Raw genomic sequence first — 23511 nt, 5'->3', positions numbered from 1 at the left:
CAACTCATTATGTTATGCTTGCTTTTTGACTTGGCTTGGAGTTTTTTCTTGGGAAAAGAAACTAGTGTTTCTGCAATTCTTTGCATTGGAAGGTAACAATTCTTCAATGTTTTGGCAATTCGAGATGGTGAGAGATCTGTGCAATTTTGCTTATTAGTGATGGCTTCATTCTGGAGCAATAATTGTGCTTCAATTTGACAGTTTGGGAAGTTACTTGTTTGAGTTTGAAGAATAAGTAATTGTAATACCAGCTAGCTACAAGGAAACAGAACCTTCATGGTTGATTGTGAGGTGTCTTTGAGACAGCCACCACCTAACCCTAGCCACATGGGTGGGTCTTCAAAGCTAGGCGTTTGGCCTCTAGCAGTGTTCAATCTGCATTTGGTGTTTATTAGACCTCTAAATTAGGTGTCTAGAGGATTATTCTCTTTGTGTGGTGATTATTGAAGCAAACTGGCAATATTAGACTGGCAGCATTTGGTTGTAGGTTTCAAATATTTGCTGCAATTTCCATTTATATATTTTATTTACCCATGTTATGCTTAGTTTTAAATAATTGCTGAAATAGCAGCCCTAGGAGATTTGCAAATTCGAATTTTCCATTCATATCTTTAATGATTTGTAAAATTCATGATATTTATATGTAATTTCAAAACAACACAAAAAAAAAAAACACATTTGTCTAAACTAAAACAGAGGATTGGCAGTTGGATAGAGTTAAGCCAGCAGGGCTGATTGCATATATCTCTCTTCAGATTCAACAAATGCCTATGAGAAGTGCATTATAAAGTAGATTCACATATCTTTCAATCCCAATTGGTCTGAGATCATAAATAGAGTGCATCACAGTAGTCAATATAATGCATAACAAATGAGGTATAACAATGTTGGGAGCAAAGAATAATCAAAGACTGTCATATGCTATGAGATGGTTGTTCAAATCAATGATATGCATAAAAGACCCAAGAACAGCAAGATACAAGCACAGTCACAACATTAATTGAGGCAATGGGTATTAGTGAAGAATTTTTAAGAAGAGATGTAGCAGTGGAATGATAAAGGATAATTATCAATAAGCAGTCCAGAGATCAACCAAAGACAGTGATATATGCATCTATGTCAAGGTCAATGACCTTAGTACAGAGTAGAAGCTCCACGATTTGAAAGAAGAACAATGCACAATATTAATGGTATTATTGCCGTACAAAAGAACTGAGATAGGGAAGATACGGAAAGTAGTAGTAAAAGAAGATAGTAAAGCAACGGACTTTGAAGCCTGTAAAGCTTACTGAAATGATGAATATTGTAGACATTTGATTGTTACTCTATGTATATTTCTAATGTGTTATTTAGGAAGTAGTTTAACGATGAATAATGTCTTTCAGAAATTCACATTTATACTTATGTGATCAATGTAAAGTTGTGTATGCATGAAAAGTAGCTTCTATCTATCTCAATTATTGTGTCTTTAATGTTAATTGACTAAATGATGCATGAAAACAATTTTAAATCCTTAAAAAATATTAAATTTCTCAGATTTTCCCATTTGCCAAGTGTGGATGCTGAGTGCGAGTTTGAGCCCAAAACCAGCTTGCCAAGTTCAAGGTTTGTATTTATGCCTATACTACCAGTTGACACCCTCCAACTGACCCCAACTTCCAAATAACAACTTATTTTAAAAGTTGTCAACAAAAAATGAAAAGTTGTCATTAACAACATTGATACCTTTGAGCAGCTCTATACATCTTTTTCTCAAATTATAAATAAACATAAAAAATGGTTTCATAGGGTCCCTAGTGGTCTCAAAAGACCTTATTTACATCAAGTCCATTAAAACAAAACAAAACTCAATATTTTGACTTCATTTCCTTGAAAGTACGTCTAGGGTGCTCCTGCACAACTAGATCCTCTAAAACAGGAGCAAACACTAGAATACAGTAAACTTTGCTCTTATGGCAAATATTCAGTGTTTACGAGCCTCAATCATATTTAGAGGCTAAAGGTGTTCCTTTCTGATCTTCCTTTTGGGAAGAAGTCCATTGGCTGCCTGGAACCTTGTATAAATACAAGGCTTAGCTATTTGCTAGAGGGTTCTTACAGAAATAGGGAACTGATTATGAGGAGACTTTTGCTCCTATGACCAAAATGAGTACCGTTCAACTTGTCCTTTCCATTTGAGCCCAGTTTGGATGGAGAGCTTATCAAATAGATGTCAAAAGTGCATTCCTTAATGCTGACTTGCAAGGATAAGTCTATATGACATAGCCTTCTAGTTTCAATGATGCTGGTAAAGAATACCAGGTTTGTAGAATAATGAAAGCACTCTATTGGCTGAAAGAAGCCCTCGAGTTTGGCAGTTAAAGATTGTCAAGTACCTCAAAGAAGTCCTAATTCTAATCTTTATATCAAAACTACTGTTGGCGATATACTTCTACTTGTCATCTATGTTGATGACCTGATTATTACTGATAGTTCAACACTTATGATTGAGTGAATCAAACAGAGGTTGTGGCAGTCCTTTGACATGACAGATTTGGGACTTATGCATTCCTTAGTATCGAGGTTTGACAGATTGATGATAGTATTATCATATCTCAGCAAAAGTATGCCAGGGGTCTGCTAGACAATGTTCAAATGCAATATTGCAAACCTTCATCCATACCTATGGAGAAAGGGGTGGAATTATTTTGCAAATCAGATTCACTTTTGGAGGACGAATCTATGTTAAAGTAACTTGTTAGTGGGCAATCTCATCTATCTCACTTCCAAAAGACCCGACCTAGGTTTTGGCACGAGTTACATCTCTTGCTTCATCGCAGCTCCTAGAGCTAAACATTGGGTAACAACAAAGCATGTGCTGCAATGTGTAGGGTATTTCCAATTTTGGAACTGTATCTGACATGAGCAATGATTCTAGGGTTATTGGTTTCACAGACTTAGATTGGTAAGTTTTTGTTGATGACATGAAGTCTATATCTAGGCATCTCTTCCATCTAGGAAGGGTGCAGTCACATGGTTTAGCAAGAAACAATAGTCAGCTTTTTCATTGACTGAAGCTGAGTAGTAAGCAACTGGTAAAGCAGCTTGTGATGCAGTTTGGCTTCGAAGAATAGTATACACACGTCTCAAGTAGGTCCTACACCTCTCTTTTGTGACAGTCAAGGGGTGCTCAAACTTGCAAAAAACTGTCTTCCATGAGCGGACCAAGCATGTCGAGCTTCACTCTCATTACATCCACAAGCTCATTGAAGATGGATTCGTACAGTTGCGAAGTGTTCCAACTGAGAATTATGTATACTTTCTCACCAAGTCTCTGGGCCCAGACAAGTTTGTAAAATTTCGGGGTCAACTTCATGTGGTTGACAGATTGACCATTAAGGGAGGATATTAGAATAATATTTACATATTTATTTATTTAATGGTCATAGTTTATAAATTAGTCTTCAATTATTGATTGTTTCTTTAGGAGACAATATCAATGTAATTGCTTATACATGTGCAATTTATTCTTTGAATACAATCAAACAATTCCTTCATTACACTACACCAGAAATGATGATGTAGACATGATAGCATTTGACTCTCAATACTTTGGTGTGCTCCTTCATAGGGCTGTCTATAGTTGATCATGTCTTTTGGCCTTGTAATGTCCTCTTTTGTAAATGCCCTGTTCTTGCACTAATCTACAAATTTCATGTAGGACAAGTTGTAGAATAGAATTAGTAACATAATGTACCTGGTTGAGGTCCTGCAACATGTTAGGAAACCATTGAAGCATAATCTACAAAATTGGTCTTCTTTATTAAAGACATTAAAGGCATAGATCATTTCAATGAGGGTTAGGAACATTTAATTTAAGCATATGATATATTTAATTTATTGATGGAGTTTAACCATAGGAAAGCTAGGATAAGGGGCATATTAGGATGCCTTAAACAATCCTTTACAAACATTTTGATAAGGACTTCATTTCAGATTTACTGGCAACATTCCGAAGGTAAGATATGCTAGTTTTGTAGATGGGTACTCATCATTGGTTGCAATGACCAACATTTTCTGCAAATCAAGTGACAGTGCCACTACTTTTGAGGGCTTTTGGAGAAGGTTTTGTTATCATTTATTGTTGCAACAATATTGCCAACTACTTGTTATGTAGTGTTAATGTTTGGGAGCACAGATATGCCTTAGTTATTGCAGTTTTATGAATTTGCTTAGTTCTGGGCCATAATTTGGCACATGAACATTGGAGGAGGTCAGACAGCATTTTGGGCAAGTTGTATGAACATTTATTGCTGTTTGCAATCTTCTGAACTGTTATCAGCATATGGAAAGTATTTGTTTGCTGTGCAGCTGCTATTTTCTTGTTTGTAGCTGCCATACCACTGTCCTAGGTCATTTGCTTGGTCATTGTTTGTGTTGCAACACTCCTACGGTAAGATCCTGCTGCCTTCCTTCCTTTATAATTACCATACATGGTTCCTAACTTCCTATAGTATGTGGCAAGTGTAGGTTCATCAGTTTTGTCAGATTCAGTTATTCTACATTTGTAACTATTGCTCAATCATGTTGCAAATCAAATAAAAACATTTTTAAGGTGATAGATTGATGCTTAATTCAGATCCAAGAGTTTTGATATCATAGGGATCCATAATTGTATGATTGGCAATTCATTAATTTTCAGTTGTATCAGCATTAATCTTTGATGTATGTGATGAGTCTTGACTACTCAAATCTGAATCTAATTGCCTGTCCAATTTGTTAAGTTGGCTATCCCTTTCATATCATGTAATGTCCCTTGCTAGGAGGCAACCAGATTTCAATAATTACATACAGCACTATGCAATTAAATCAGATTAAATAATTAAGGATTCAAAATACATTTGACAGTTAGCATACTCAAGCTCCATATTCCCTACTCTCATTTGGGCTAATATCATCTGTAAGTTGAAGTGGTGATCCAGCTATAGAAGGTTGGACAAGAAGTTTCAAAAGAATTTTTTCTACATCAGGTTGCTTTTTTGAGTTTATGTTGGTTTCCAAAATTCAGAAAATCAACAAAATTGATTAAGGGAGACATTACAAGAAATTTGGAAAGCATCTAGCAGCATTGCAGCTCATTTGCTGATTTCAGACAGATTTGAATTATGAATAAATATTAATGTGTTTGATGTCATTTGACTTCTTGAATAAAGAGACTATTTTACTTGGAGACGCATGGCGTGTCTTACTATGGTCTAGTGGAGCTTAATGAATGGATTTATTGCTTCCTCGTATGATTCCCATGTATGGTCAGTCAAGGTAAATTGAAATTCTAATGTTATTGGTTCTCTTAAATCTATATCAGCTTGCAGTTTCTTCTTGGAGATATTGGACATCCACAGAGGATGAGTGTGCCAAACATTTATTGACAAATACAATATATTTATAGCTCTTAATAGGAATCATAGTATATCTATCCCTTGCCTCTCTTCATCAAATTTTTAACTTCAAATCCATATCTAAGAAATCAGGGACTAACCTTTTCAATATTAAGCATGATTATTACAGATGCTACTTACGTCAACCTTAGATGTTTTACAACTTATTGCATGCATACATGCTATTTGCTTACAGTTGTCTCACATAATTTACTATATGCTTTGTATCCTCTATTGATTTGTTTCAGTTCTTATGAATTCTGCTCCTATATAACATTCTGTTTGTTATTTTCAAGAGACTGCATTATAATTTTATAGGTAATGGCTCTGTTGATCTGTGATTTTATTTCTCAAACTCAATCGCAAAATATTTGATAAAAGGATATTGATGGAACTTTAATAAAATTCTCTTTCTAGGTTCAAATTTCAACAGTGGAGCATGATTTAGGCAAGAGTACACTGCTTCTTTCAGGCTATGTGCGGGCACGGAGTCTATCTGTTAACCAGTTGGTATGATGTGCTTACCATATGGCCAAGAATGGAACTTTTCAATATATATTGATGCTCAGAAATATCTTCTATCTTTTAGGTTCATGTGCCAGGAGCTGGAGATTTTCAACTGGATCAAATTGACATTCTTGAAGATCCTTTTCCTCTTAATCGACACAAGAAGAGTAAAGTGGATTCCATGCAATTAGATGATAACTCCCAAATTCAGAAGGTAATGCTCTCTCCACGCTATAGGACAAAATTGTTAATAGTATACATTATAAGTTACAAAAAAATTAATCTAATTGACAATACCATTAATTATCAATACATATTCTCCTCCTTAAACCTTAATTCAATAACAACAGTTAAATGCTAGATTCATTAACTTAGATTTATTATATCCTGAGACTTATGTCACAATTCCATCTGGCAATTTTGTATTTTAAACATCTGCACTGTATCTTTGCTTATGGTACATGCCATAGTTTCTATTAGAATATTGTAATGTTCCTCTAACGGTCATCTTAGTTAGTTTTTAGTTTATTAGTTAGTTCCTATTTTCAAGCTTGATTATCAATTGTTTCGTTTAGAAACTGTCTTTGTAAATCTATATAAGGAGACTATGTTTCCATTTGCAATTACTTGTTTATGAATAATGAATTATTATAATATGGTATCAGAGTGGGTCGACAGGCTTCTTTAAGAAAATTTTTAATCCTTTTTTTTTTTGATCGGTAAGAGGCCGAAGCCAAGATTAATTATTATGTGTTGTTATTAATTATGAATTATTATTTATTAATTTGCTAGTAGATTCGAACCCAAGACCTCTTCGATAAGTGGCTCACAATTTACTGTTGTGTTGTAGGCTCGTGCCTAATTTTTAATCCTTTTTTATGAAAACATGACTTTGCAAAATTAGAAGCAGATTTGAAGAAATTTTTGCTCAAATCGCAAGCTTGATTGAGGGGTTTGGTCTGGGAATTTTTCAGTGTGAGCAAAATTTTGCAAATTTTGTGAGTTGCATGTGCTTACATATTGCTTGCATGTGCATTTTGTGAAGTTGCATATTTACTTGCATGTGCTATTTTACCACACGGAGTCTGATGTTTTTCGATGGGAAGGTTTCTATGAGGGGTTTTATAATATTTTTTTCCTTTCATTAAAAATTTATTTGTTAGCTTCATGCTTGTGTTTCTCCACAAGTCGTGACTAGATTTTTGGAGCCGCATAAGGGTCTTTTAACATTTTCCCAGAAAAAAAAATCATTTGATGGGTTTACAATTTTTTTCCCTTAATTTTTTTGATGGGTTTATAATTTTTTTCCATTAAAAAATTATTGTATATTTTTCATAAATTTTTCCTTAAAGGGATATTTCTAGGATCCAATGCTTCATAAGTGACAGTTATGGGCACCTTGCTAGAGATTGTAACTCTAGACCAAAGCCTCAAGCAGATGCTGCAAAGGTAGGGAATTCTTCTCCTCAAAGAGAGTCAAGTGAGAACTTTGAGGGATTCTTATTCATTTCTGCACTCTCTAGCAAGTACCTATAAATAGTGATACATGACTGCTGACAGTGTTGCATCTCATCATATTACTGGGACTGGTCACCGAGTACACCTTTTCAACTTGAAAGCAAATGATTCTCATCATCAAGTCATTATTGGTGATGATGCAAGTTATTTTGTTAAAGGTGCTGGTTCTACATTTTTCCAATTGGATTCTAAAATTCCATTACACTTGAGTGATGTCCTCTTTGTACGTGGTATCGGAAGACAAACGCTATTGTGTTGACATTGCTGTTGGAAATTTTTATACATTGAAGAAAAACAACATTTAATCAGCTCATGAAATTGAAGTTTGTTATGACAACCTCTACAAGCTTTCAGCCCATTCCATTCAAGCTTTAGCTCATGATACTTCAAATTCAAGTGAACTTTGGCACAAGAGTTTTGGACTTTCAAATTTCAGAACTTTATTTTCTATGGAGACCATTGTGATTGGTCTTCCAAAGCTGAATCAAAATCATGAAGGAGTTTGCAAGGGATGCACTCTAGATAAGAATATTAAAAGTAATTTTCATAGTAGTGAAAGTAGACCAAAAGAAATCCTAGAGTTAATTCATTCTAATTTATGTGGTCCTATGTTAGTTGCTTCTCTTAGTGGCTTTTGGTATTATGTTACCTTCATAGATGGTTTTTCTCATAAGTATTGGATTTATTTTCTGAAGTCTAAAGAATTTGATGAAGTGTTGTCCAGTTCCATAGAATTCAAAACACTTGTTGAAAATCCATTTGACAAAAAGATTAAGATTTTGAGATCTGATAATTGAGGAGGATATGATTATGCTATCTTTTGTAACTTTTGTGCTGAAGTTGGGATTAAGACGGAGTTCTATGCACCTTATAATCCTCAACAAAATGGTGTAGCTGAGAGAAAGAACTAGGCAGCTGTCGAGGCAACAAAGGCTATGATTCATGATCAAAGTCTTCAAACTTTTCTACGGGCCGAGGCTTGTAGGACGACAATTCGTATTCAGAATTGTAGCCCTTTTCAGCTTCTAGACAACATGACTCTAGAAGAAGCTTTTGTAGGTACTAAACCAAATATTAGTTATTTCAGAATTATTGGTTGCCCTATCTATATTCATGTTCCCAAAGTGAAAAGATCAAAGATGGAACTTTCCAAAAGGAAATGAATCTTTGATGGCTATAGTGAGTCTTCAAAAGCATACAAAATCTACATTCCAGGTAAAAAGTGAATTGAAATCGGTAGCAATGTTTCGTTTGATGAGATGTAGCCAGTATGAAACCAAAGGAATCTAACATGGAGTCTGATAGGACTTCGAGCATCCTCAAAATATAGATATGATTGATCTAGATCCACCTGCAAAGATTTAGAGGGAGAGTACAAATTCAGAGGATTCAGCTGATCCAGTTGATCATGTTGATACTTCAGCAGGTCCCAATAATACTTCAGCCAACAAGAGAAGTCTTTTCTGGGCTAGGAACACTATCGAAGAAGCTTAAAAATATGCAGCACCTTGTGACACTTTTAGAGAGAGTAAAAGGCATCATAAGTATGCTGACTATGTAGATTTGACCAGTCACATTATAGCCTCTGAACCTTCCAGTGTTGAAGAAGCTTCAAATCAGGAGGTATGGAAAGATGCCATGATGGAGGTGCATTAGTCCATCATCAAACATGATGTATGGGACATTTTTCCAAGACCAAATGGTAAATCAATTGTTTCATGTAAATGGTTGTTTAAAATTAAGCATGCAACTGATGGAATTATAGATAAACAAAAAGCCAGATTTCTAGCTAGAGGTTTTCAACAAAAGGAAGGTGTAGACTATGAAGAAACCTTTGTGCTAGTAGCTCCTTACACTTCCATCAGAACCATCATATCTCTATTGTAGAAGTTAAGGGCTGGAAACTTCATCAAATGGATGTGAAAACAACTTTCTTAAATGGAGTAATTGAAGAACTATACATTGAGCAGCCAGAAGGATTTGTGATTCATGATAGAGTCTCATGTGTGCAATCTGAAAAAGGCATTGTATGGCTGGTGCAGGAGCACCTAAAGTACAAGAGCATGAGAAGGTTAAGATTCCTTATTTGAGATATTTAAATCCATTTGAGTCATTTATGTTGTATTTTGGTCAAGATGTAAAGGCTATGAAGCCATTTTGTCATAAATTATAAAAGTTGTCAATTTGCTCTAATTGTCCTAGTAAGGTCATGAATTCGCTTGGGAGGTCACACATTGAGAAAGCCCTAGATTTGAGGGTTTGTGAGAGGCCAAATTGGGGGTTTCTTATTTCAAATTTGCAGAGGTTGGGGAGTCAAATTGATTTGATTTTCCTTTGATTGGGATGATTTTGGAGGACTGTTGAAAATCTGGAGCTTTGGATGTACGTGCAGCATATACTTGCTTTTTAAAATCACCCTATTTTATGCCTAAAAAGGGTGCCAAGTTTGGGGATCTGGTTGTTGGTCCAAAACAACCTATATTGAGTTTGACATATGTTGAAGAAGGCTGAAATGGGTATCTGAAAACCTATTTTTTTGAGGAGTTTTTTGAAAAAGTTTGGAGAAAACCTCAAATCTTTCTTGTTGCAAACCTAGTTGGGGGCAATTAGGCCTACTGGGCAATATTGAAGGATTTGAGTGCTAGGATTGGGTTGGGGTCTGAAACCACTTGGAACCTCTTGAATCCATCTTAGATAAGTGAAATGCATCCACCATAGCCATTGGGAGGGTGTAGGAGTTGTAGAGTGGATAGTTGTTGTTTGTGGGTTTGGGGAACATAGCCTTTTCCTTTCACATTTTTACTTTGTGAACTTGATTGGGCCACATCACATTTGTCCGTTACATCAATGGCCTTAAGCAAGCTCCGTATGCTTGGTATGAGAGATTTGATCACTATCTTCTAAGTTTGAGTTTTCAAGAAAATAATGTAGGTCCAAATTTATACTTAAAGGTAAATGATGACAAAGAAAGACGCTTTTATAGGTATTAAACCAAATATTAGTTATTTCAGAATTTTTGGTTGCCTAGTCTATATTCAAGTTCCCAAAGTGAAAAGATCAAAGATTGAACTTTCCAGAAGGAAATGAGTCTTTGATGGCTATAGTGATTCTTCAAAAGCATACAAAATCTACATTCCAGGTGAAAAGCAAATTGAAATCAATAGAGATGTTTCGTTGAATGAGATGTAGCCTGTAAGAAATCAAAAGAATCTAACGTGGAGTCTGATAGGACTTCAAGGATCCTCAAAATATAGATATGATTGATCCAAATCCACCTGCAAAGATTTAGAGGGAGAGTACAAATTCAGAGGATTCAGCTGATCTAGTTGATCATATAGATACTTCAGCATGTCCCAATAATAGTTTGGCCAACAAGAGAAGTTTTTTTTGGGCTAGGAACACTATCGAAGAAGCTAAAAAATATGTAGCCCCTTGTGACACTTTTAGAGAGAGTAAAAGGCACCATAAGTATGCTGGTTATGTAGATTTGACGAGCCACATTATAGCCTTTGAACCTTCCAGTTTTGAAGAAGCTTCAAATTGGGAGGTATGGAAAGATGCCATGATGGAGGAGCATTAGTCCATCATCAAAAATGATGTATGGGACATTTTTCCAAGACTTAAAGGTAAATCAAAATGGTTGTTTAAAATTTAAGCATGCAACTGATGGAATTACAAAAAAACATAAAGCTAGATTTCGAGCTAGAGGTTTTCCACAAAAGGAAGGTGTAGACTATGAAGAAGCCTTTGCACTATTAGCTTCTTACACTTCCATTAGAGCCATCATAGCTCTATTGCAGAAGTTAAGGGCTGGAAACTTCATCAAATGGATGTGAAAACACCTTTCTTAAATGGAGTAATTGAAGAACTATACATTGGGCAGCCAAAAGGATTTTCGATTCATGATAAAGAGTCTCATGTGCGCAATCTGAAAAAGGCATTGTATGGCCTTAAGCAAGCTCCCTATGCTTGGTATGAGAGATTTGATCACTATCTTCTAAGTTTGAGTTTTCAAGAAAATAATGTAGATCCAAATTTATACTTAAAGGTAAATAATGACAAAGTATTGATTCTTGTGCTTTATTTTGATTACTTGTTTTTTACTAGTAATAATGATCTCATTGTCATATGCAAGGAGTTAACTTCAAAATTTGAAAAGAAAGATCTTGGTTTGCTATACTCTCCTTAGGCTTGAGGTATGGCCAAGACAAAAAAGACAACTCCATTCAAGATTGTTTACATTCGACCATTGTTACATCCCAGTTTTTGACCTAATTTGAAATATAGCCGTTGAGGTTCACATGAAGTCAGTTGACAGTAAAATTGGTTATAATCTTGTGAAATGATAAGATGGTTAGTCGTTATAATTTCATGTGAAGATAACATGCTAGTTGATTATTTATCATGAATTCATAGAATTGAAAAGGCAGCTAGCCGTTATGATTATTTATAACTTATTATGATAATATGATTTAATTACGGAGAATTTCCTTGCAGGAAACACGTCAAAGGGGTGGAAGCATTGTCAGAAAAGAATTAGGCACAAGAGCATCACCATCATTGGACAAATGGGTTGAAGACCTAGCGACTTGAAAACAGGATACATCTGTGGGACCCGCATGAGCTATTTAAATAAATAATTTGAGAAACATAAATAATTGAGTCAAAATATAAATCGAACCTCAAAGGATTTTAATTGATCTTTCACCTTATTATTATAATAGATATATCTATATACATACATATAGATATAAAAATGAAATGACACCATTATATTATAATAATTTATAATAAAGTGATGCCACCCCATTATTATATTTACATGTACATATATAAATATAAGATTATAATAATATTCAAATTATAATCTTCCAACTCTATTCTTTCCATTTTAATATTCTTGCTTTTAACCGATTAACACTTCGCATGATAAATCGATTTAATACTTGGAATTTTGAATTGACTATAATCTTTTGAAATTGATGGAAGCCAAGGAGTCTTGATCGCTCTTCATATATGGAAGCCATGAGGGAGAGACGAGAGGACTTTTTCCTTGGTACCTGAACTTCTCCCTACCTTGCTACATTCCAAATTTTCCCTTGTTTCATTAACCAATTCGACCCTGCATTGTTATGTTTACATCTTGCCATTGATACAACTGCAAATTGCCATTGAAACGTCTGCAAATGCCTTTGATATGTTTGCAATCTGCCATTAATACATTTGCAATTTCCAACCTTGTTCAGATTGTGTGTTTTCAACTCAACTGAGCAAGTATTTTCCGGCTAGGATACTGAGGTTAAGCACTGAAGGAATCGTGAGGGAGCCGATCAAATTTCAAATTCCCCAAAGAATACATATCAGGTCATGAGTTATCTTTCTATGTTCTTGAATGCTTATTCTACTGCAGCTGGCTAAGCTATGGAGTCTTTAATATAATATTGTGATTTATATTATGCAATTTGCTGACTGTACTTTGAGAATTATAATGAGCTTTTCTTTTTATCTTTCATTGTATCCAGTCGAATAGTATCTCTTATAGGAGAGTTTTCCAATGCAATAAAACCTGAAATAAAAGGTACAATAACATCGAATTTCATAGCAGTAAACTATAGTATTTATCATGATGATAACTTGTTGATATCTTGTTTGATATCACATAATTTATTCTCTTTTAAGTAGATTTATTCATGGAAAATGAAAGCTAAGTAACCATAAAATGAATCCATAAATCATTATGCCAAAGGAGATTAAAATAAAACAATAGATTATGCAATCTTTAAGAATATCTTTTTCAAATCACAAATTATGATAAGCTAGAAAATATATATATATATATATACATATATATATATATATATATATATTTTATAATTTAGTTGAGAATCAACAGATAGAGCTGATTGCTTTGAGATCCAAGCACCTAGGATTCATCAGTTGTATAGCTATGGAAAATGATGAAGAGGTGAGATGGAGTCTGCAATGACTTAGAAAATAAAAGTCAGAGATGATACATTAAATCTAAAATAATATCATTTAATAGCTCATGCATGATCCTGTTACTGTAATCTTCTGTTGTCAAGTCAAGTGGTGTGGTTAGATACCAGGATGTTCAGTGGATGACAAGATGATCCCTGTTTAATCTGGGTAGGGAGGGCCTTTCTTGATAGAGATTGTGTGGGGATAAGGTATGGTCCAAGGTTGGGTGGTTAAGCCCCTGACAATGTTTCACCTCTTCCCAAGTTGTCAGACGTACAATAGACAAAGATAAGCTATACATTCAATTGTTTGTCGAAAACATGTATTTTTACTTTTATGATTTATATGCAAGACTAAGGTAAGATTAATTGAGTTATGTCATCGTTACAGTTATTTTACATTTAGTTGCGAGAGATAGATTTATCTGATGAATTGTTAAATCAACCTTTTATTTATATGAATAATAAATAGGAGCATATCTTCTAATCTTATGTTATCGCCACAGTTAAGCAATCGGAAGGAAAAGAATGATACAGGGGTATCTGGAGCCATAAATGATACAATGGTATCCGAAGCCCTAATTTAATTCAGTGGTATCTGAAGCCCTAATTGATACAGTGGTATCTAATGCACCAAATGATCCAGTGGTAATTGAAGCCCTAAGTGATATAGTAGTATTTGGAGCCATAAATGATCCAATGGTAATCGATGCCCTAATTGATACAATGGTATGTGATGCCCTAATTTTTATATAGTGGTATTTAATGGTAATTGTCATATGATTTTGATATAAGCGGTATTGGATGGTAGTCATCATTTAATATTGTTATAGTGGTATTTGTGGACTAACCTGGGTGGTTGCAAAAGCATCCCTACAATGATTTCTTGGTTCAGATTCCATGGTATGTGGATTTTAATTTCTACAATAAATTCATTGATGGCGTTTTAAGTTCTTAGTTAAAAAAATTTGTCTAACTGATTTTAACAGTAAATCTCATTCACATGAACACAACTGATATAACTGTCTTCCTATGAAAATGAAGTAATAATTGTATTTCTTTAAGTATGTTAGTTGTTAATTAAGACCCTGAGAAAATCGGATGTTACAACCATGTTAGATGCATAAACAGTTCGAGACCTTTTACAAACTTAAGTGATGGACATCCAACTGTCAGCGGATAACATGCAGTATAGTATTAGATTTATAGCTTTAGTCGAATTGAAGCACGTAATAAATCTAGTGTATATTGAAATGTGTTTATACATATATACATACACACACACACACACACACACATATATAAATTTGGGGATTAAAATAATAATAAATTTATCAATGGATTTCCACATTATTAGGCATCTCTTTATATTACCTGTTAATCATGCTAAGTATAATCGAGCTCCATATTATTGTCTATGAAATGTTTAATAGCAGTTAATGAAAGGTAATATGATTATGTCCATGTAGGGACATGACCCTACGTGGCCATAGTTACGTAGCTTCATGTCTCTACGTAGACATGGCCCTTTGCAATTGTATTTATAGATGCCACTGCTTGGAGAGAAAGACATCAATTAAAACAACATCTTCAGTACCTTTCGCAATGGTCAACCTTCCACTAGTAGCAGTTATCTATTCATGTTTTGACATTTGTGTTATATTGTATTAGGGGTATAATAATTGTATTTTAATTTGTTCACTACTATCACCTATATATTGAATTCAAATATGCTATTATTCTTTAGACTATCAATAAACTGTAATTAGAATTTTTGAGACATTACACTATCAGAGATCCTGTATATATTTACATATATTGGTGATACACTTGTACGTGGTCAAGGGAGAGGAATAGAACCCCTTGCTAACAGTTTTACAGGCCATGCAGATACCAAGGAACCCACTGCCAACTGGATTAATTGCATCACTTGAGATACTCGACATGGGCAGTCCCTTAAACGTAGACGAGACTAGAAACATTAACCAAATTTCCCCTGCATATTAATCATCAGAAGTCTCACAAAATCCATTCGCATGCTTGAACTATGAAGCATTTAATTGGACAAAGATGAAAGTACAAAGATTGCCACGTGAATAAGGCAATACAATTGATTTTGGTCATCAAGTCAAATGTGAATGTTGTTGATGTATAGCATCAGTCGAAGTAATATTAAGTACTTGAATTCATGATTTATATGAATTCTGTTGTAATAATGAAAATATATAGCTATATATATACACATATTATTATATATATATATTTATTTATTTAATTGTTCATAAAATGACTTCATCAATATCGGGCTCTTGTCCTTAAAGCATGTCTATTGTTATTAGGGCCTTGTATTTATATGTTCTGCCGCTGATTGCAAAGTAGACAAATTACATTTGTTATAGTTAAAACTAATGATTAGTTATGCCCATGTAGGGGAATGACCCTATGTGGCCTTTGGCCATGTAGAGTCATGTCTCTATGGGGACATGGCTCTCTATTATTATATAAATGATGCCAAGGAGTTGTTGGGAAAATGTAACAAACGGATTGTCATAACAAAATACAAGTAATTATTGAACAATATACGTTGAATTCCTTTTCATGAGACGTTAACTACTTAAAATTACCAACGATTAACTGAGATAACAAAACTCAACTGAAATAACTTATAACAATGATCAATTGAAATAATTGTAATAATGATTAACTGAAATAACTATGATAACGATCAACTGAAATAACTGTAACAATGATCAATTGTAATAACTGTAATAATGATTAACTAAAATAACTATGATAACAATCAACTGAAATAATTGTAACAATGATCAATTGTAATAACTATAATAATGATTAACTAAAATAACGATTTACTATCTTTCCTTACATACAAGTAAAGTAAATGCATAACATGAAATAGAAAAAATAACATACGAGAAGTATTTGGCGAGTCTTTAATTGGTTGTGCAAGCTTCGGCTTTCGGTAAGAGGAAAAGCATTGACTTAGGCTTAACCTTCCAACCTCGGACCATAGTCATCCCCACACAATCTATTGAATAGAAAGATCCTCCCTACGCTAGGGTCAGGCTTGGGATACTTTTAGTTTAGCCACCTGAGCATTCCGGTGTTTAGAGTGTCCACATAGTGATCGACAAACATGTCTGAATAATTGGCACTACTGACATCAAGTGATCATAGATGACAAACATGCCTTTGACGACCTTGGCCAAGGTTTTCTAATGGGTTCAACAACCCGATCAACACCGCTCGACTTGACAATAGGGAAACAATAGTATGAACAAGCATGAGCTATTAAATGAAATTAATTTAGAATTGTTATGTCATGTTTGACTTTTATTTCCATGTTATTGCAAATTCCATCTCACCTCTTCACCTTTTCCATGGCTATACAGTCGATGAGTCCCAGGTGCTCGAATCTTAGAGCAATCGGCTCTGTCTGTTGATCCTCAACTAATATAAGAATATTATATGTTTCCAACTTATTACAATCTGTGATCTGAGAAATGTAATCTTTAAGACTTGTAGGATAAATATCATTTGATTCTGACTTTCAATGGCATAATTAAAATATGATATCGTGTCATGGATACTTGGCTTTTGTTCATCATAAACAAATCTGTCTTAGAGAGGGTCTAACCGGTGATATTTAAGCAAAGATGATTTGCATCATAATCCAAAACTGTATCTTCTGCTATATTAATCAGAATGCAGTAATATCTGATAATAAAACATATTGCAATGCTTGAGATATGGACAACCTCATAACTTGGTAAAATCTGAAAATAAAATGGAGTCTTGCTGGACACTATCGATCAGCCCCACCCTTCACGGAAGAAATCATTAAGCACAAATCCTAGTGTGATTATCAATCACGTCTTCAGTAAAATACCAATATAAAAGGCGAATCGTAGAAGGAAAATGCAATGCTTATCAAGTGGTATATTGGAGAGATATCGTGTGATATCTGCAGAGGTATTGGGTGATATGAAAAAGAAGTCGGGTGATATGAAAAGAAAGTTGCGTGATATGTTCATGCTCTCCGTCTCTCTCAGCTTCATAATATAAGAAGGTATCGAAGTCTTTGGCTTCCAAGAAGTCGCAACTCAAAAAGAAGAGACTTGGCTCTTGATCGCCAATAAAAAAATGCCAAATGTTCATTTCAGTTTTTAGCAAGAAAAATGAATAAATATGGAAAAGGATTTGAAGGTTATAAATCGAGGATAATTATAATTTATATCTATCTACTTGCACGTAGATGTACTTATGAGGTGGCATCATATTATTTATAAAAATAATATTATGGTGTCACTTTTATTCTTATATCTATGTGCACGTATATAGGTATACATTATAACGATGTGGTGGAAAAATCAATCAAAAACCATTTGAGGTACGCATTATTTTAAAAATAATAATTAATGTTTTAAATGTTTACTTAATAGCTCATGCGGGTCCATCGATTGTATCCTGATGTTCAAGTCGTTAAGTCCTTACCAAGGCAATTAAATGTCATACTTGTCAATCCGATAATTGGACTAAGCTAGTATCCCATTCCGTTGATCTCGTTTAGCAATACTTCTCCCCTTCATCTTCTCCTGCAATCACCCATGCAATATTTTCACGATAATAACAAGTTCCATAATAACATTTAATATAGATGAAGAATTTAATTATTAATCATAATTCCAAAATCAAGCAACTGCTAATCATCACATGACAAATAATAGACAACGACCATCTTCATTAAACAGTTAACATAATGAATATGACGGGTATATTTAACTACCCTCTTCACATGATTATGAAAGAAAATCCATTAAATCTAACAGCTATAAATAAATTTAAAATTAGGTCAAAATTTGGGATATAACAGAAAATATATCAATAACAAGGCCTATATAGTCCCAGCAATTGCTCTCCCTGCAGGTAAAATAAAGACAAGTTCATCGGTCCTCCATTGGCATTCAAGGTTGAAGATTATCTCACACAGACTACTATTCAAGGTTGAAGATCTGCAACATTTAAACCACACCATCAGTTTGAGATACAAGTAAGTTAATATGAATTTGTGTAGTCTGCTATAATAGTTTATCTTCTTTAGAGATCCTTACATTTAACATGGTATCAGAGCCATCTTGATAGGAAATTCTATTATTCTTAAAACTAAAATTTCAGATTTATCAATTTTAGAATTTTATCCTCAAATTCAAAATGGTTAATCACATAAGATTAGAGGATAGACTTGAGGGAGCATCAAACTTTTCATTATGGAAAATTCGAGTCATGATAGTACTAAGAGAAATGGAATTAGAAGAGTACATAGAATCAAACAAATCTATTCTTGAAAATGATCTAGATAAAACGACATGGAAAAGACACAACAAGGCATATATAGTACCAGCGATTGCTCTCCTTGCAAGTAAAATAAAGACAAGTTCATCAGCCCTCCATTGGCATTCAAGGTTGAAGATTATCTCACGCAGACTGCTATTCAAAGTTGAAGATCTGCAACATTCAAACCACACTGTCAGTCTGAGATACAAGTAAGTTAATCTAAATTTGTACAGTTTGCTATAATAGTTTATCTCTATTAGAGATCCTTGAAAATTATTATAGACTCCATGAAGGATCATTTCTCCCTTCTATATCCAGTTTTAAAACTGCATTTGAGATGTTCTCTACTATTAAGAACACTTTCTAAATCAATAATACTAGTAGATTGCTAACTTTAAAGCAAGATCTTCTATACATAAAAATGAATAATGGAGAGTCAATTACGTCCTATTTTCTAAGAATTTCTTAGTTAAAAGATCAACTTGCAACAATGGGAAGTCAAGTTGATGACAAAGAACATAGCATGATAGCCTTAAGAGGACTCCCACTATCTTGGGAAACCTTCATTCAAGGTCTAAGCTCTCGACCTGAGCTTCCTAAATTTGAATTACTCAAAAATGAATGCACCCAAGAAGATTCAAGATTAGTTTCAAGAGGATTAAGCATAAATCAAGAGGGAGACATTCAAGCTCTTTATGCAAATTCAAACAAGAAAGGAAAATTGAAACGTAATAAAAAGGAATTTAACAAACCATGTAAGAAACGAGATTGGTCAGAAGTAAAATACTTCAAATGTGAGTCACAACTTCTACCCTGGACGAAAAAGAATTCAAGCAACACTAGCAGAAGTCAAAGAAGAGAAAGAGGAAAAAGAATAGAACTTTGCATTTTATCTAGCTCTATCAAGTGAGTTACTCAAACAAAAGCACTTGGATTATAGACAATGGAGCATCTTGTCATATAACAGGTTTTAGAGACAAATTTGAAAGCTTCTTAGAATACTCCTTAGAAGAAGTAACCATTAGAGATAATTCTACTCATCCAATTAAAGGTATTGGGTCTTGCTCAATTCATCTTAATTCAGGTATTACTCTCCAACTTAAAAATGTTTTATACGTACCTAGTATAAAAAGAAATTTGGTCTCTATCTCTAGTCTTGCTGATCAAGGATTCAGAATCACCTTTCAAGAGGACAGAGTTCTATCTTGGCCAAAGAATTCTAACATCAAGAAAGCTATATCTATTGGATTTAGAGACGAAATTTTATATAAACTTTGTAATCAACAAAAATTTAGCCCTAAATCATGACATTTTAAATTCTACCAAAATTTGGCATAGGAGACTAGGCCACCTTCATTTTCGTGCATTATCATCAATAGGGAAAATTGTAAAAGAATTATCTAGTCTCAAAACTAATCACTTAGGCATTTGCAAAGGATGTGTGCTATGCAAAAACACCAAGTAATCCTTTCCTAAAAGCATTCACAAATCAAAATCTATACTTGAACTTATTCACACCGATCTATGTGGTCCTGTGTTTGTACCTTCCCTAAATGGGTGCTTCTATTATTTATTTTATATTAATGACTATTTTAGAAAAACTTGGATCTACTTCCTCAAACAAAAGGAATCAATTGAAGTATTATCAAAATTCAAAGAATTCAAAGCTCTAGTTGAAAACCAATCAGGACAGAAAATAAAAATTCTAAGATCAGACAATGGAGGTGAATACATCTTTGAAATTTTCAAAGATTTTTGCATTACTGTTGGGATTAAGAGGGAGTTTTCTGTACCATATAATCCTCAACAGAATGGAGTTGTAGAGTGTAAAAATAGATCAATTATTGAATTAGCCAAAGCAATGATGCACGACCAAAATCTTCATACTTCTTTTTGGGCCGAAGCATCTAAAAGTGTAGTTTACTTTCAAAATAGGTGTGCTCACTCAATATTAGAAAACATCACTCCTGAAGAAGTATTTACGGGTATCAAACTAGATCTAAGTCACCTAAGAATATTTGGGTGTCTTGTTTATATTTATATTCCTAAAGAGAAAAGAACAAATCTAGAACCATCTGGAAAGAAGGGAATAGTCGTTGGATACAATGAAACAACCAAAGGCTACAAGATCTATGTTCCGGGTTAGAGAACAGTTGAGATTAGTAGAGATGTTAAATTTGAAGAAGATGTTGCCTTCAATCTTTCTAAGAATAGTGATGAATCATATACAAAAACTGTCAATGAAATACATGAAGATCACCCAGTAGAAAATGAGAGGGAGAATGATACTGAACCTCCTTCGCCTACTATTTCAAATCCTAAGAATATTGAAAATGCTAACAATAAAAAGAGGTTACTTTGGGCTAGGAAAATGATAGAAGAAAATCATGTTGAACTTGATGAAGTAATCAGAGAAAGCAAGAGAACAAGAAATCAGTTATGTTATGTCGTGCTTTTAACTGAACTTATCAAAACAAAACCTTCAAATGTTGAAGAAGCCTTATCAAACAAACCTTGGAAAGAAGCAATGATTGAAGAATATAATTCTATACTAAAAAATAATGTATGGGATGTTGTACCACAACCTAAAAACAAATCAGTTGTTTCTTCTAAGTGGCTTTACAAAATCAAGCATGCACTTGATGACAACATTGAAAAATACAAAGCCAAATTTGTGGCATGCAGGTTCTCACAGAAGGAAGGAATCGATTATGAAGAAACATTTGCCCCAGTTGCTAGATACACATCTGTCAGAACTATCTTGGTAATTGCAGCATCCAAAGGATGGAAATTTCATGAAATAGATGTTAAAACAACATTCTTAAATGGTGAAATTGAAGAAGAAGTTTATATTGAGCAACTAGAAGGGTTCATCACTTATGACATAAATTCTCACGCGTGTAAGTTAAAGAAAGCACTATATGGTCTTAAACAAGCTCTCAGAGGATAGTGTGAAAGAATAGACAACTATCTAACAAAGTTAGGGTATTCTAAGAATGAAGCTGATCCTAACTTATACTTCAAAAAATAGCTACATAATTCTATGCTAAAAAATTATGTATGGGATATTGTACCACGACCTAAAAACAAATCAATTGTTTCTTCTAAGTGGCTTTACAAAATCAAGCATGCACCTGATGACAACATTGAAAAATACAAAGCCAGATTTGTAGCATGCGATTTCTCACAGAAAGAAGGTATTGATTATGAAGAAACATTTGCCTTAGTTGCTAGATACACATTTGTTAGAACTATCTTGGCAATTGTAGCATCCAAAGATGAAAATTTCATCAAATGGATGTTAAAACAACATTTTTAAATTGTGAAATTCAAGATGACGTTTATATTGAGCAACCAAAAGGGTTCATCACTCATGACAGAAATTCTCACGTGTGTAAGTTAAAGAAAGCACTATATAGTCTTAAACAAGCTTCTAAAGTATGGTATGAAAGAATAGACAACTATCTAACAAAGTTAGGGTATTCTAAGAATGAAGCTGATCCTAACTTATAATTCAAAATAGATGGTGATGACATGATTATTCTTGGGTTATATGTTGATGATTTGTTGATAACGGGTGAAGAACATCTTATAAGCAAGTGCAAACAAGAACTAACAATAGAGTTTGATATGAAAGATCTAGGTCTTCTCTACTACTTCCTAGGACTAGAAGTCTGGCAAAAGGGAAACTACATTTTTCGAAAGCAAAGAAAATATACTATTGATATTTTGACGAAATTTGGAATGATGGATTGTAAACTAGCTACTATTCCTATGAAAGTCAACCTACATAAGTTGAAGAATGATATGATTAAATCTGAACCTACGGATCCAACTCACTATAGGTAGATCGTTGGGTCCTCAATGTATTTGGTGATATTCGTCTTGATATATGTTATGCTACTAACACCTTAAGTCAGTTAATGTGTGCACCAAAGAAGATACATCTAATGACAGCCAAATATATCTTAAGATATCTAAGAGGTACCATTGGCATGGGAATCAGATATGATCAAGTCGAAATTAATCTTCATGGATATTCAGATTCTGATTAGGCAAGTAGCTCTACTGAACGTAAAAGTACTTTTGGATGTTGCTTCAGTCTTGGATCTGGGATGATTTCTTGGTTCAGTAGAAAACAATCCTTAGTTGCATTAAGCTCTACTGAAACAGAATATATAGCCTTTTCCTTGGGAGCTAGAGAAGCCGCATAGTTACGAAAGTTACTAGTTGATTTGTTTAAGAAGCCCCGGAAGCTCACTGTCATGCATTGCGATAATTAAAGTTGTATCAAGCTTTCAACTAATCCTTTTTTTCACAATCGGTCTAAGAATATTGAAATTTCTTATAATTACATTAGAGATATGGTAGATCAAGGTGTTATCAAACTAGAGTATATCAATACTAATGAGCAAACATCAAATGTTTTTACCAAGCCTCTTGCTAAAGTGAAGTTGGAATACATTAGAGGAAAACTTAGTATGAGTAAATTGTAATGTTGAATATTGAATTTAAATTTAAATTTATGTTTTTATGCTTCTATGGTTGTTTAGGTGCATCAAATATGTAATGAAACGTGACAATCTTTCATGGACATATATTCAAAAGGTAATCTTTGTAAGGTGACGATCTTGCAAATGAGTAGGCCTGTTATTATGACAGATTTGTTTTGGATATGCTAGAAGTCATTGATAACGAATGCATTATGATTATTCTAGATATTGTTTTGGACAATTAGA

At 33.8% G+C, this 23511-nt stretch overlaps 1 protein-coding gene across 8 annotated transcripts in view; it reads left to right on the top strand.

The window, feature by feature from the left end:
• The window catches only part of LOC149556326 (uncharacterized), a 205906-nt gene that overhangs the window by 95631 nt on the left and 86764 nt on the right, over positions 1–23511 (top strand). For all 8 annotated transcript variants that reach the window (XM_089830577.1, XM_089830579.1, XM_089830583.1 and 5 more), the window contains 2 exons: positions 5835–5927; positions 6007–6138. In XM_089830577.1, coding sequence (XP_089686703.1) covers positions 5835–5927; positions 6007–6138 — 225 coding nt within the window. The remainder of the gene's footprint in view (positions 1–5834; positions 5928–6006; positions 6139–23511) is intronic.

Source organism: Cupressus sempervirens, chromosome 5 (assembly GCF_028749045.1).
Source record: "Cupressus sempervirens isolate cs-2001-9-10 chromosome 5, ASM2874904v1, whole genome shotgun sequence".
Lineage (NCBI taxonomy): Eukaryota > Viridiplantae > Streptophyta > Pinopsida > Cupressales > Cupressaceae > Cupressus > Cupressus sempervirens.
The sequence above is the reverse complement of the archived record's forward strand: the minus strand, read 5'-3'. Positions and strand labels throughout refer to the sequence as shown.